Raw genomic sequence first — 13,268 nt, 5'->3', positions numbered from 1 at the left:
TCCCATTTTGCAAAAAAAATGCGTGTTATTGGTGACAGTGTTTTCTTAAAACGTTCTTTCAACAAAACATTGATTTCTGTCAACTAGAAATTATTTGAAGGTATGGAAATGGTTACTTAATGCAGTCTCCCTTTTTCCTGGGTATTGATCAAATAAACAACTTTCACAGATGAATTTGACATCTAGACAAATCTCCTTTGGTGCTTACTTAGCTTGGTTCCCATAGCATGGATTTCTTGCCTTGACTCCTTGGCTATGCCGATTTAGATGGGGCGGTGCTATATGTCTCAGGGGAAAAGAAAACAAATTTACTTTTTCCAGTTTTTGTCCCTGAAATATTTTCATTTGATCCTCTAGGAATTTATTTAACTAATATCTTGAAAACAGAAGAAGGCAACCCTGAGGTCCTAAAAAGACATGGAAAAGAACTTATAAACTTTAGCAAGAGGAGGAAAGTAGCAGAAATAACAGGCGAGATCCAGCAGTACCAAAACCAGCCTTACTGTTTACGAGTAGAATCAGATATCAAAGTAAGTTGAATTACGGGAATATTTCTGATTAAGTATATAATGCCATGTGGAAGGCAGGATTATATGGTCGAAGAGAAAAAAGGGAAGTAAAGCTTATGTCATTTAAAATGTTTTCTTAAATTACTTTTATGGCATTCACTGAATTTAAAATATTTAATATCAGTAATTGCTTATGTCTGCATTTATTTCAGAGGTTCTTTGAAAACTTGAATCCAATGGGAAGCAGCATGGAAAAAGAATTTGCAGATTATCTTTTCAACAAATCCCTAGAAATAGAGCCTCGACACCCTAAGCCCCTACCAAGATTTGTAAGCATTCACCTATCTATATTTTATAGCTGTATTTTACATACTACATAATATATGCATTATGTCAATTTTTATAAAGTTGTTCAGAGATATAGTGCATATGTGATGGTTAAAAATAAAAAGTGCTTAACAGATATTGCTAGAAGTAGCTCACTTGATTCCAAATACATGAACATTAATATTCATTGAACATATCCCAATATAATAGATAATGGGGAAATTGTTTATTGTATTCTTCAACAAATGACGTATTATTCCAAATTTAAGGACAGAAAATTTGATTACTTCATATTGATTAGCTTATAGTCATTTTTTAAATTAATGATTTCTTAGAACTTATCATTATAAATCATTAACTATAAAAATGCCACTTTTGGCTACAGCTACTTTGGGAAAGTAAAGTTTCTGTTGTGTTTTTAACTACTTCTCGGGGCCTAGCCAAATTAGTGTGTAGTCGCACCTCAGTGCTATGAATGTGATCTTTCTCACACAGAAGAAAGGTGGGAATGTGGAAGTAACCATAAGCCTCTGAACACCTGTGAACCAGAGCTTATGCTACCTCACCAGGAAACAGCTCACAATTTGTAGTGAGATGAATACAAACAGCAGATTGTAAGTAGGTAGTGGTCTGTTCCTTTGAAACAGGCTGCCACCACTAAGAAATAGTTACTGTGCGAGGAAAACGCTGTAAAGCTAAGCCACACAGATGAAAACGTTGGCAACATAATGCATCTATCCGTGAGTCAAGGGGTCCTGATGGCATCACTACTGTAGCACTTTAAGGAGTTGTCATTTTTCATCATGATCCCAGCTTTCCCAGAATTCAATTTTTCACAATAAGCCATTTTAAAGGTCAGCAAAGACAACAATGTTTTTGGAAGATTCCATCCATAAATAAAATGACGTGCTGCTGCTGCTGCTGCTGCTGCTGTTAGGTGCCGCTGAGCCGGTTCCGACTTAGACTGTGTACAACAGAGCAAACACGGCCTGGTCCTCGCCACCCTCACCACTGTTCTTAAATCACGTGCCCGCTGCTATTGATAGGATGAAGACTCAGTTATTTGAAAAAAGCGTTTCCTAACAATTTAGACAGCCATGGCTTTAGCCAAGTGGGTTGTGAATGGTGTTACCTGGACATTTTGAATGGAATCGTTTGACATTTCATTAATACTGGTTGATGGGTTCTCTAGATATTAGCTGCATTGTATCAGGCACATAGAGCAAAACCTCCTTTCAGTTATGATGTTATGAGTAATATATTTCTTTCGATGTGTCTACAGCCCAAAAAATATAGCTATCCCCTAAAATCTCCTGGTGTCCGTCCATCAAACCCAAGACCAGGTACCATGCGACACCCCACACCTCTGCAGCAGGAGCCCAGGAAGATTAGCTACAGTCGGATCCCTGAGAGTGAAACAGAATGTACAGCCTCGGCGCCGAATTCTCCACGAACACCGCTAACACCTCCTGCTTCTGGTGCTTCCAGTGCCACAGACGTGTGCAGTGTGTTTGATTCTGATCATTCGAGCCCTTTTCACTCAAGTAGGTGCTCAACACCTGTCACTCACGTAGGTGGGAAAGGTTTACGTGCTTCCAAGTAATTATCAGTATTAGAGATATGCTAAAGGGGGAAAAACTATTATCGTCTGTGTGTGTGACCTGGTAGACACGGCAATGCTATTTCAACAAATCTTATAAAAATGTGAAACAAATTCTAAAATCTAGCAACTTTGAGTCAGAGAACGAGGAAGCTTTTTACTTCTGGAAAGAGTAACAGTCTGGGAAACCCATAGGGGAAGCTCTACCCTGTCGTATAGGATCATGTGAGTCGGAAGCGATTTGATGGCAATGCGTTTGTTCTGAGTGAGCAACTTTTAGTTTGTTTGTTTGTTTGTTTTTGAATCTATTGGAACAATGCTCTTTAAAATGTAATTTAGTTCACTCAAAGGCCCAAGAATGAAATCGTTCATTAAAACATCATTTGATCATTGACCCTGCCAAGACGGTCACTGTGAATCGGAGAGTATTCAACTGCAGTGGGTTGGGCTGGGTTTGGGTTGATCGGATCCACTGCCTGTGCCTAAGCCCAGTCCAACAGCTCACACAAACCAGATCCCGCTGCTTCTCCCTCCCTGCTTCTGGACCAGTGCTGTCCAGTAGAAAAACATCAGTTATTTGAGTACTTTTAAGTTACCTACAGCCAGATGAAATAAAAGTTCAAAAAGAGTTAAGTGGAATTAATTTTTAAGAATATTTTTATTCAACCCCATATCTCCAAAATATTATAACTTGAACATGTATGTAGTCAGTATAAAATTTTATTAATGAGATATTTCACAGTCTTTTTAGTGTTACTGTTCAGAGTCTTCATCATGCAACATACATTATACACTTACAGCACGTCTCCATTCAGATTTGCCATGTTCAAATGCTTGATAATGACAAGTGGCTGCCGACTACCACATTGTCCAGCCTCCCTCGCCAGGCGCTACCTTTTCGATGGAGACCAGTTTCCATCGTTCTCTAACTGATGGTGTGGGGAACTTTAAAGCGCCACTCAGGACACACAGCTTGCTTTCATTTAGTCATTATTAAATCCAAACTTGAATTCAGGCCCCTTTCGCCCTGTCTCACAGGTTCCTTGTGCCTCTCCCACCGGCTGGCTGAGCTGCTGGTGCAGATTGAGCTGCACGCTCGAGTAGACTCTCCCTGAGAGAGAGGCAGGCAGTATGACAGAAACTGTGACCCCGGGGTTCACAGTCCTGGTGTGTCATCCTAGTCTATTCATAACCGCTCTGGTTTAAATAAAACACCTCCCCCTCTGCCTCCTGGGGATCAAACTAGGTTTATTCCAATTCAGAGCATATACTTTTTAACAAAAATCTACTGAAAACTATTCCTTGAGGAATCTTATTTTGTGAATTGGTCAAGAATTTTGTGTCAGTCATATATTTCAAGTTACCAACAACTGGTCTTATTTTTACTATTAAAAGTGTATTTATCTTGATACTGTCACATTTTAATTTATTTTTAAAAATTTAGTTTACATTATAAATAAAATTGGTTAAGTACTGAAAAAATAAAATTGTTAATCAGTAAAAACAAATAGTAAAATATAACTATCTTGAGAGTTACAACATCCCAGCTTTATTTGGCCACTGAGGATTGCGAAAATCATGGGATTCACATAGTAAATTCTCAGTAAAAACATATATTTTATATGTTTAAATAAACACTAGATTTAAAAAGTGAAAATCAAAACTGTATTCTCCCCAACCCCCTAAATTAAATAATACAACAATACCAGCATTTTTTAAGTATGCCTGCCCTGAAGTAATTCTTTATTCACTTAACTACTTGCAAGTTCCCCCGTCCATCCCCACCCCCAGCAGATTACTAAGGTATATATATATACCTCATATATATATATGAGTTCTCACATGAGTGGATTGCTGAAACTTTACACGAGAGCCATTAATTGCAAATTCTACTTAACTAAAGAAGTAGCAAAAAAAAGAAGAGGTGGAGGAACAAGAGATGCACATTAAGTTTTCTCTTTGTGCTGAATCTTGTGATTGGTCAAGCAGGGAAGAAGGCCGCTGTGGGAGCTGGGTGCTCTGGGGCCAGACTTGGGCAGTGGAGCAGGATTCATTTAAACCACAGGGCAAGTCTGGAAGTACGGTTCAGGAGGCTGGCTTTGGAGAATTAGACTTGCGGCTTCTTTTGACATCTTATTCTTTATGATAAAGAAGGCCCCCTTTGCTCTTATTAAAATTGAAAAGAACCAATTTTGAAATCAAGTCACCCAGCATAATACAAATGTGTCCCTGTGCACAGTCACCCTCTGACTTGACACTGACTGGTCAGCGTTACTAAAGGGCCTCCCCTTCTGCTTGGCCAGTATCCTGAGGCTATCATGTCAGAGCCCTAACCAGCCCCCCACTGTGTCACCAACCAGAGTGAACACTCCCTCTGTGCTGCCCTGTTCCCCTCAGAGCTGCCAGAAAGCCCCATTGCTTAATTTTTTCAAAAGGCAGAGTTTGACTAGACTTGTTGATCAATTAAAAATGATACTCTTCTATTCTTTTTATAGTAGCCTCCTCCCTTATAATCTAGATTTAAACATCTAGTTCATTCATTTATCCAGTGTCTGTTGCATATTTCACTCATTGCTGAGCAGTTACACGTCTTCTCTAGTAAAGCCTACGAGCTTACTGAGAGACGAGAACTACCCACAGTTGGGAGATCGGTAGTCAGATGCCAGGTGGCAATGGCATGAGTGCTCTAGGATTTCAGAGAAAGATGACCACAAAACACGCAAAAACGGTTCGAGGCTGCTTTGGGAGAAGGCAGTTCGGGGAGGGAATTGGCCACCTACTTGGGGTTGCCACCTACACCCTAGCTTCTACTGGCCAGGTCCACCTCTAAGGCTTAGGTGTCAGTGCTGGGGAAAGAGAATAGGCCACCCAGCCGTGGCTTTTGTTTCTGCTGGTACAGCAAGGAAGGGAAGATGAAGTGCCTCCTCCTGTTGGAAGGTCCCAGAGGCGGTCATAAACCTGGCTTGTGGCTGCAGATGCACTTCCTCCCCTCTGCCAGTAGGGGCAGGATCTCAAGCATTTGGAGCTGGGGTGCAAGGCTTTTTCTTCAGGGCTACATCGTTGTACATCAAACGCATTGGAGTTTGGTAGCTTTTGATGGACAACATTTTAACCCCATAAAAGCCTGATAATATATATAGAGAAAGAATTTTTTCCCCTACAGGATAATGCTTGTTCGAGTTTTAAGAATGGCCCCTTCATAAATTGAGAAGATCTTCAGCAGTGGTTCTAGCCCTCCCTATACATTATCATCCCCTGAGGAGCTTTAAAATATTCCTCCACCCCGCTCCCACCTGAGCCAGGCTGGCATTGACACTTGAGCATCACTACTGTTGTCAGAGCCCCAGGGGATGATGAAGTGCAAGAATCATTCTTGGCCTGCTCTCTGGGATTTGACTTTGTAACTAGTACTTGCTCAATTAATTGGATTTCACTTCTACATTGTCATGAGTGGACCTGTTCATGCTTGGAAGTTAAGACCTTCTGGCTCATCTTGATTTCTACCATATACCAATTAGAGCAGTACTAATTCTAAGATGTTTAAAATTACATTTTCCAAGCAATGGGACGAAACAGTTTAAAGTGAGAACCCCATTTTATCCTCCCCCCAAAAATTCCCCCCCAAAACTTGTCAGGAGCACAGATCCAACCCGGTGCTATTTACCAACACAACTGAAGCCAAGTCTCCAGCTGTATGTCTGTGCACCCAAGTGGTCGTCCTTTCAAAACAGACTGCAGATCATGGCAGTCAGCAGCTTCAGGTTCTGAGTTCATCCCTACCTTGTATTCAATGTTCTACCATATTCTTGAGGCTAAACTTCAGGAGGCAAGAGTGCGTAATCATATTTTTTCCCTTCCAAGAAAAGTGGGTAAGCACTAACGCTAGATACTCCTTTAATCCCTATTAAGTTCTAGATGCTTGATAGTGAAATAATTGACAGCAACAGCTACATGGACGAATATGTCAAGTGTAAAAATTAATTGTAGTCTTATTAGAAGTGACTGTGGCTTCTAAGTAAATGTCAGCACATGTAGCAGCAAGAGAGTGGGATAGATTATTTGAAATGGGGGCTATCTGGGAAAGAAGACCACTGTATCAATATAACCAATCAGATCGCCAGGAGTGGTAGGCCTGCTGAACCTGGAACATAACATTGCTCTCGTTCTGACCAAATAAGCTTGAATAGCCCAGAATATTTAAGTCTTTTGGATAGTATGTGCCCCATGTGTTGGTCATGTGAGGCATTGTAACAACAATTAATGTGTATTTAAAACCAACAGAGGGAATCCCCAATGTCAGATGGATATAAGTTACAACAAACTGCACTTAGAGCTATTTTTGTGGGGTTTTCTGGGTACATCTAATCAGTAGTAGTATATGCTACACGCAGTATTGGTGGTAGTACCTAATGTGCTGATGTTGTAATTCTCTGATGTTCAATGTTATGATTTATAAAGATAATGATAATAAAAGACCATGATAATGAATTTGTTTGAATGAGGTGTTTGACTTTGTCAGAGCCAGATATTGGCATGGAAGCCCGTTGAAATGGAGGGCTACCTGGGCAGAAGATCCAGTCTTGCATTTCACTTTTCCTACTTTGAATGTTTTCTTGGTTTGGGCTTTTGATTTTCTTTTTTCTTTTCTTTCCTTAAGAAAATTAATATTGTTAAATTTGTGTATTCTTAATTTATCAATTAGTTTTATATGTAAGATATATCTTTTTTTTTTAAGTCCAAACTCACTGCAGTCGAATCTATTTCGACTGTACAGGACAGAGTAGAACTTCTCCCTTGGGCTTCTGGGACTACAATCTTTCAAGGGAGCAGAATGCCTCATTTTTATCCCAGAGAGTCCCTTGTGGGTTCAAACCACCAACCTCTCCGTTAGCAGCCCAGTGTTTGATCCACTGTGCCCCACCAGGTTTCTTTAAAATATATTTAATCGTCAAATATTTATTGGTCTTTTAAAACATTTAAAACCTTTGAAGGAAATAGCTATGTCACTTTCTCAACCCTGCTTGATGATCTCCAAAGTTGTAGCTATTTTACAGTGAGATTATGGTCACCACGAACATTTATTTAAAGGTTTGAATAATGATATTAGTTAGAAATCTCCCTTTTAGCCTTCGCTTTATGTAATATATATTTGTTTCACAAGTTTGCCTTCTGAAAGTAATCTTTAGTTGGTGGCATACCTCTCATACGTCCTGCTAAATTCTCTGCTTACATTGGGTTTTCACATTTTTTTAAAGTCTTCCATTAATATATAAGAATATTTCATTTTCTCATGAATGCTTTTCATTTAGTTACTGTGAATTTTAGAATCTTTGAAATTCCCAGTACAATAGGAACTCAATTCTTTTTTTCCCCTCTCAAACTTGAGTAATAATGTGCTTTTTACTAAAGACAGTTATAGCATTCTTTGAAACTGGAATGACAGTGACATTTTTATCATAAATCAGTTTTGGTAGATGAGTCGACTATCAATGAAAGGGAAAAAAATCTACTCTTTCTTGTTTTCTTTCACAGGCAGCGATACCGTCTTTATCCAAGTTACACTGCCCCATGGCCCAAGTTAGTATATTTGGTTTAAGACGCGTAATACTTGCTTTGGCTTTGACATTCAAACCAAGGGTCACCCTTCCTGCTAAAACTCTTCTTGGGTCTGGCAGCACTGGGACCTTGCTTGCAACGCCTTAGAAGTAAGGCCTTCACTTATGCTATCTGGATCATAAAGTTATTTGCTTTACACGTTTTTTCCCACCCTTCCTTTTAAAGAATGTACTAAATGGGTGGGTTCCACGTGTAACCATTTCTCATTTCCAACTCTAGAGTTTTAAGTATATATTAATGCACCTCTGAGCAAGAAGCGAGAGCATGCATGAGCGTGTGGGAATGCTGGCAACTACATGCGGCCTGACTGAGCTGGGTGGCAGCCGAGCTTATAGGCGGTCACTGACAGTGGCTTTAGAAGAGCTCCCTTGTAATTACAGCTGTTCGTATTAATAAGCTTAAGGATTGATTGCATTGTAGCTATTTGCTTTAAATTTTTTTTTCAATAAACTAACAATTCACTAAGTTATTCCATAAACTCCAAGCTAATAAATTAATATTTTCTTGCTGGCCTTCCACACAAATGATTTCAAAATGTGTGGCACGGGAATGTTAGCGATGAACTAACTTCACTGTAGTTTCTTGGGGGAAAAGGTAAGTGATCAAAATGCAGATCATGTGAGTAGCAATGCACCAAGTACTCTTTAAGTTAGAACTTGCCATAATATCTTCTTGGCAAAATAAGACTTTTTCAAAGTATTTTTCATCATTTTTTAATGCACTAGCTAACAACGTACATAAGTGTTGCCTTTCAAAGTATAATTATGTATAAGCCTAAATTATGCCCTTGTTACTGTGTCCCAGTTAGAAGTTTCACTTAACTTTTTGTGTCAGTTCACTCATTATCCTAAGTCGAGCTCGCCTGGTTGGGATTGGCTGCGTGGGCTTGGGTTTACTGCGTTGGTCAGCTTGAAAGCGCCATCACAGATTTTGATGGCTGCGACTGCAAGGCCCCTGAGAGTCCCTGCAAGAGCAAGACGAGGGCGCCCCCCGTGGGAGGATGTGGGGAAGGCAGGGGGCCGCCTGAAGATCAGAAAGGCTGTTCCCAGAGACAAGTTCAGGCAGAGCATTCTACACCAATAGGAGAAAACACCGGCCGAGCTCATCATAAAAGCCCAACAGAAATCACAGCCCCAAAGGATTTCTGGGCTGTGAGGTCTCGCCCCGAAATTGGAGAACTGGAGCCCAGTTAAAAAGGCTAACGATCGATTACCAGTGGGAATGTTTTTTAGTTCAAGCGGCAAAATAACAGGATCTCTTAGGAAGCTCCCCGCCCTCCACTGAAAACTCTGCTAAAAATCTCTGCATGGGTTCAAAGCAGTTGGCTTTATTAAAGGAAATACTTCCACACATTTCTTTTAGTAAATATAAGCCGTTTCCAGCTAAGCCTTTAAAGGAGTAATAAATGAAATTCCTGTAAGCTTTATTCTTTTTCTTTTTTTAAATTTAACATTCTACAGGGTCTGCTTCAGTATCATCTATAAGTTTAACCAAGGGCACTGATGAAGTGCCTGTCCCCCCTCCAGTTCCTCCACGAAGACGACCAGAATCTGCCCCGGCGGAATCTTCGCCATCTAAGGTAAAGTAGAAAATCCTGTTACCTGGAAACTGGAGCCATTACAGTTACACGATCATCAGTTGTGTTGTCAGGGCACACTGAATTTTAACTCTTTAAAACAGAGACGTATGAAGTTCTGTCTACGAGCGCATTACAAATGAAAGGGTATCTTTGTGTGTACCGAAAGTCTGTAACAGGAACTCAACATGCGTTTAAGTGGGATTTTCATGAAAATTCAGGATTGGGAGGAACCTTCAAGGCTCAGGATAGCTATTTGTTCTAGCTGTCTAAGTTTCGTTCCCAGACAGCTGTCAACTGGGTGGTTCCCAGGCTTGTCCCGGAGGGGGTTGAAGGCCTGAGCAAGTCTGACATACATGGCAGAACACCGTGGAAGGCTCAGATAGTACATTTGCAATGGAAACATAGGCAGGTAACTTATACTAAATCAGAAATCATCTTATGCTAGATTGAGTGGTGGGTGAGCAATCGCAAATGATATTTCAAGATAAACTTAAAACTGGGGAAAGCTGCGTTTTCTCCGAATGGACAGAAACCTCCATTTCAAAGACTGATTTGTGCTGCTTGACATCCCTGGGCATCATCCGACCGCATACACTTTCATGGTCCCATAAAGCTTTTTATTAGATTTTTGTTTGATTGTTTTTCAGGGAAAGCTGCTCTCCTTTTGTTTATTATTTAGCACTAATGGTTTTTAAAAGGAGCCCTGGTGGCGTGGTGGGTTATGCATTGGATTGCTAACCACAAGGTCAGTAGTTTGAACCCACCACTGGCTCCGAGGGAGAAAGATGAGGCTTTCTGCTCCCGTAAATATGTACGGCCTCAGAAACCCAAAGGGGCAGTTCTACTCTGCTCTATGAGTAGAAATCGACTCGATGGCAATTTGAAGCCAAAAGCAAGCAAACCCAGACAGAGCAGGCCAGCTGGGTGAACCTGGCTTCCCTTCCACCCGATTCCTTTTGCTCACTCAGCTCCTAGCCCAACTCTCTCAGCCACAGTGCCCTTTCCCCCCCAGCCTCTGGCAGCTGCTGCCTCAGGGACAACTTGAGGTGGGCTCCCCCGGGGTGTTAGCAGGATGTCTGTACAATGTCCAAATCATTAACATCCTATCGCATCATGGATGTTTAAGTGACACATACATGTATGTGGCAGAACTCCTGGTTCACACCTACGCCTCTGCCAATAGCATGTTTGAGAACTTCACCATAATTCTTAATACATGCATCATGGTATATCAACTAAACCATGAATATGTGTGCATTTTATTCTCTTTTCGCCCCCCTCTCATTTGTGTTAGATGATGTCTAAGCATTTGGACAATCCTCCGGCAATTCCTCCTAGACAACCCACATCAAAAGTCTATTCACCAAGATACTCCATATCGGACCGGACCTCTCTATCAGACCCTCCGAAAAGCCCTCCCCTGTTGCCACCACGAGAGCCGGTGAGGACGCCGGATGTCTTCTCCAGCTCCCCGCTACATCTCCAGCCTCCCCCCCTGGGCAAGAAGAGTGATCACGGCAACGCCTTCTTCCCCAACAGCCCTTCGCCCTTCACGCCGCCGCCGCCTCAGACACCTTCTCCTCACGGCCCAAGAAGGCATCTGCCATCGCCTCCGCTGACGCACGACGTGGAGCTTCATTCCATCGCGGGGCCGCCTGTCCCTCCACGACAGAGCACCACTCAGCTCATCCCTAAACTCCCTCCAAAAACGTACAAAAGGGAGCACACCCACCCATCCATGCACCGAGACGGACCCCCGCTGTTGGAGAATGCCCACTCTTCCTGAGCTCGCGCTCCTGGGATGGGCACTTTCCCAACCCCGGAATCCATTGCTGGCAATGGATGCACTGCTGTGCCGGCACTGAGGAGTTGCAGCGAAACTCCAAACACTAATGACTCGACGTCAAGATGCCGTATAAGACAAGTGAATTCTCCCCTGGACATGATTATGAAATGAACATGGAATTCCAGTTCAGAATATGGAAAGACTGTGCTAGAGGAATTGGACAACTGATTGCACCTGAAAATCAAGTAAAGGGACTTGCTCCGGCCAATAGGCAGGAGTCCTTTGTGTGTATGTGTGTGTGTGAGTGTGCATGAGTGTGTTAAGTGATCTTAATCATTTAAAGGGATGGAAAACACAGCCTAATGTCCAGCAGGCCCACATAATGACAGTTTTTGTAATTCAAAATATTATGCACTTTTAAAAACAAAAAACTCAAACAGGGATCTTAATACCCGCCTTTGGTTTTCTTTGCTTTATTCTTCCTACTTTAGAATATTTTCTTAAAAATCGTTCAAAGGACTCTGAGGAGAGGCTGTGGCACCTGACCGTGTTGGACGCAAGGCCCACACTGTCCCACAGTCCTGTTTACAGATTATTACAGTGAACTGAATGGGTACCGAGGCTTCACCAAAGAGGTACTTTTTTTTTAAAAAGAGAATAATTATACCGATTTTAAGAACATACCCCTACAACCCTCCCCACACACCCACAACATGTGGTGGTGTTGCCTTCAAATGAGAAGCTTTGTGACAATTACCTGAGAGGAGAACTTCTTCAAAAACATAACTGATAAGAACACGACTTACATTCAGGAGACTGTTAATCTATGCTAGATTGTCAAACCCCCCTCCGCCTCCTTCTCCCAGAGGTTTGCTGGTAATCCACATCCGAGCTGGTAGCTGTCCCTCTAACCGTTACGGAAATGCAGTCATCCAATGTGAAAAGAGGCACCTGCTGGGCATCACTGACACCATTCATGTTTTACTAATAGTGGAGTAATCAGCGTATCTAGAATTACCTTGCCTAAATCATGTGTATATAGTGAATGTTACGTAATAAACCTGGCAGGTCTGTTTTAATTTAATTGAATAAAGATAAAAATACTTTTTTGGCTGGCATATATTAAATTATTATATGGGGGAAATGGTTGATTTTTATTTCTTTCAGTTGAAACATACACACAAACACTAAGAAGAAAAGCACGTGTTGTGGTACGCCTTTGCTTTCTAGTTCTGTCTGTATGTATTAATCTTGAAGAATGATCTAAAGTTGCAGTTTGGCATGCAGGGAAATGTTGGGTTAGATTGGGATAGGTTCCTTTTAAGTGGAATTTTGTGATTTTGTTTTTTTAATTTCCTAGGCAACATATATGCAATGTGTTAAAGTTTATATTAAACATTTCTATTACCTTGCTTGGAGTCTTTTGCTCTATCAGAATTATTCGTAATAGAACATCTACCTGCATCGTTGATAACGTAATATGAATTACTCATTAAGCCTATGTACTGCTCTTCTGAGTCTAACAGATACTGTGACTGAAATGCATGAAACTTGTTGAAGAAAAAAAAAGCTTTATTAACCACTGTAATGTCTGTGACATGTGCAGTCATCCATCTAGAGTGATCAGCTCATCCATATCTGCATGTGGCTTCCGAATAATGAAGCAACATTTTAGCAGTTCTGTTAACCATGCCATTAGAAATATTTTTAGACATCCTGCATCTCGGTGGAAACCTAGGACTTTACTAAGTTCCTGTGATATTTCTTAGAGCATTACAATGTACATCAGGATAGTTCAGTATATAGTCTTTTAAAGACCAGAAGGTATGTTGATTGTATCGAGCAGTCCAT

At 41.1% G+C, this 13,268-nt stretch overlaps 1 protein-coding gene across 2 annotated transcripts in view; it reads left to right on the top strand.

Annotated features, from left to right (window-relative positions):
• Positions 1-12,829, top strand: part of SOS1 (SOS Ras/Rac guanine nucleotide exchange factor 1) — an 88,273-nt gene extending 75,444 nt beyond the window's left edge. Inside the window, exons 18-23 of one of the 2 annotated variants that reach the window (XM_004711122.2) lie at positions 358-530; positions 722-838; positions 2,119-2,380; positions 7,969-8,013; positions 9,513-9,631; positions 10,926-12,829. In XM_004711122.2, the coding sequence (XP_004711179.1) occupies positions 358-530; positions 722-838; positions 2,119-2,380; positions 7,969-8,013; positions 9,513-9,631; positions 10,926-11,417 (1,208 nt within the window). In that variant the 3' untranslated portion in view covers positions 11,418-12,829. The remainder of the gene's footprint in view (positions 1-357; positions 531-721; positions 839-2,118; positions 2,381-7,968; positions 8,014-9,512; positions 9,632-10,925) is intronic. The other variant, XM_004711123.3, reaches the window with a different exon arrangement.
• Positions 12,830-13,268: the final 439 nt, after the last annotated feature.

The sequence above is a fragment of the Echinops telfairi genome, unplaced genomic scaffold (genome assembly GCF_000313985.2).
Source record: "Echinops telfairi isolate 266 unplaced genomic scaffold, ASM31398v2 ScPeMD7_10;HRSCAF=50, whole genome shotgun sequence".
In the NCBI taxonomy this organism is placed as follows: domain Eukaryota; kingdom Metazoa; phylum Chordata; class Mammalia; order Afrosoricida; family Tenrecidae; genus Echinops; species Echinops telfairi.
The sequence above is the reverse complement of the archived record's forward strand: the minus strand, read 5'-3'. Positions and strand labels throughout refer to the sequence as shown.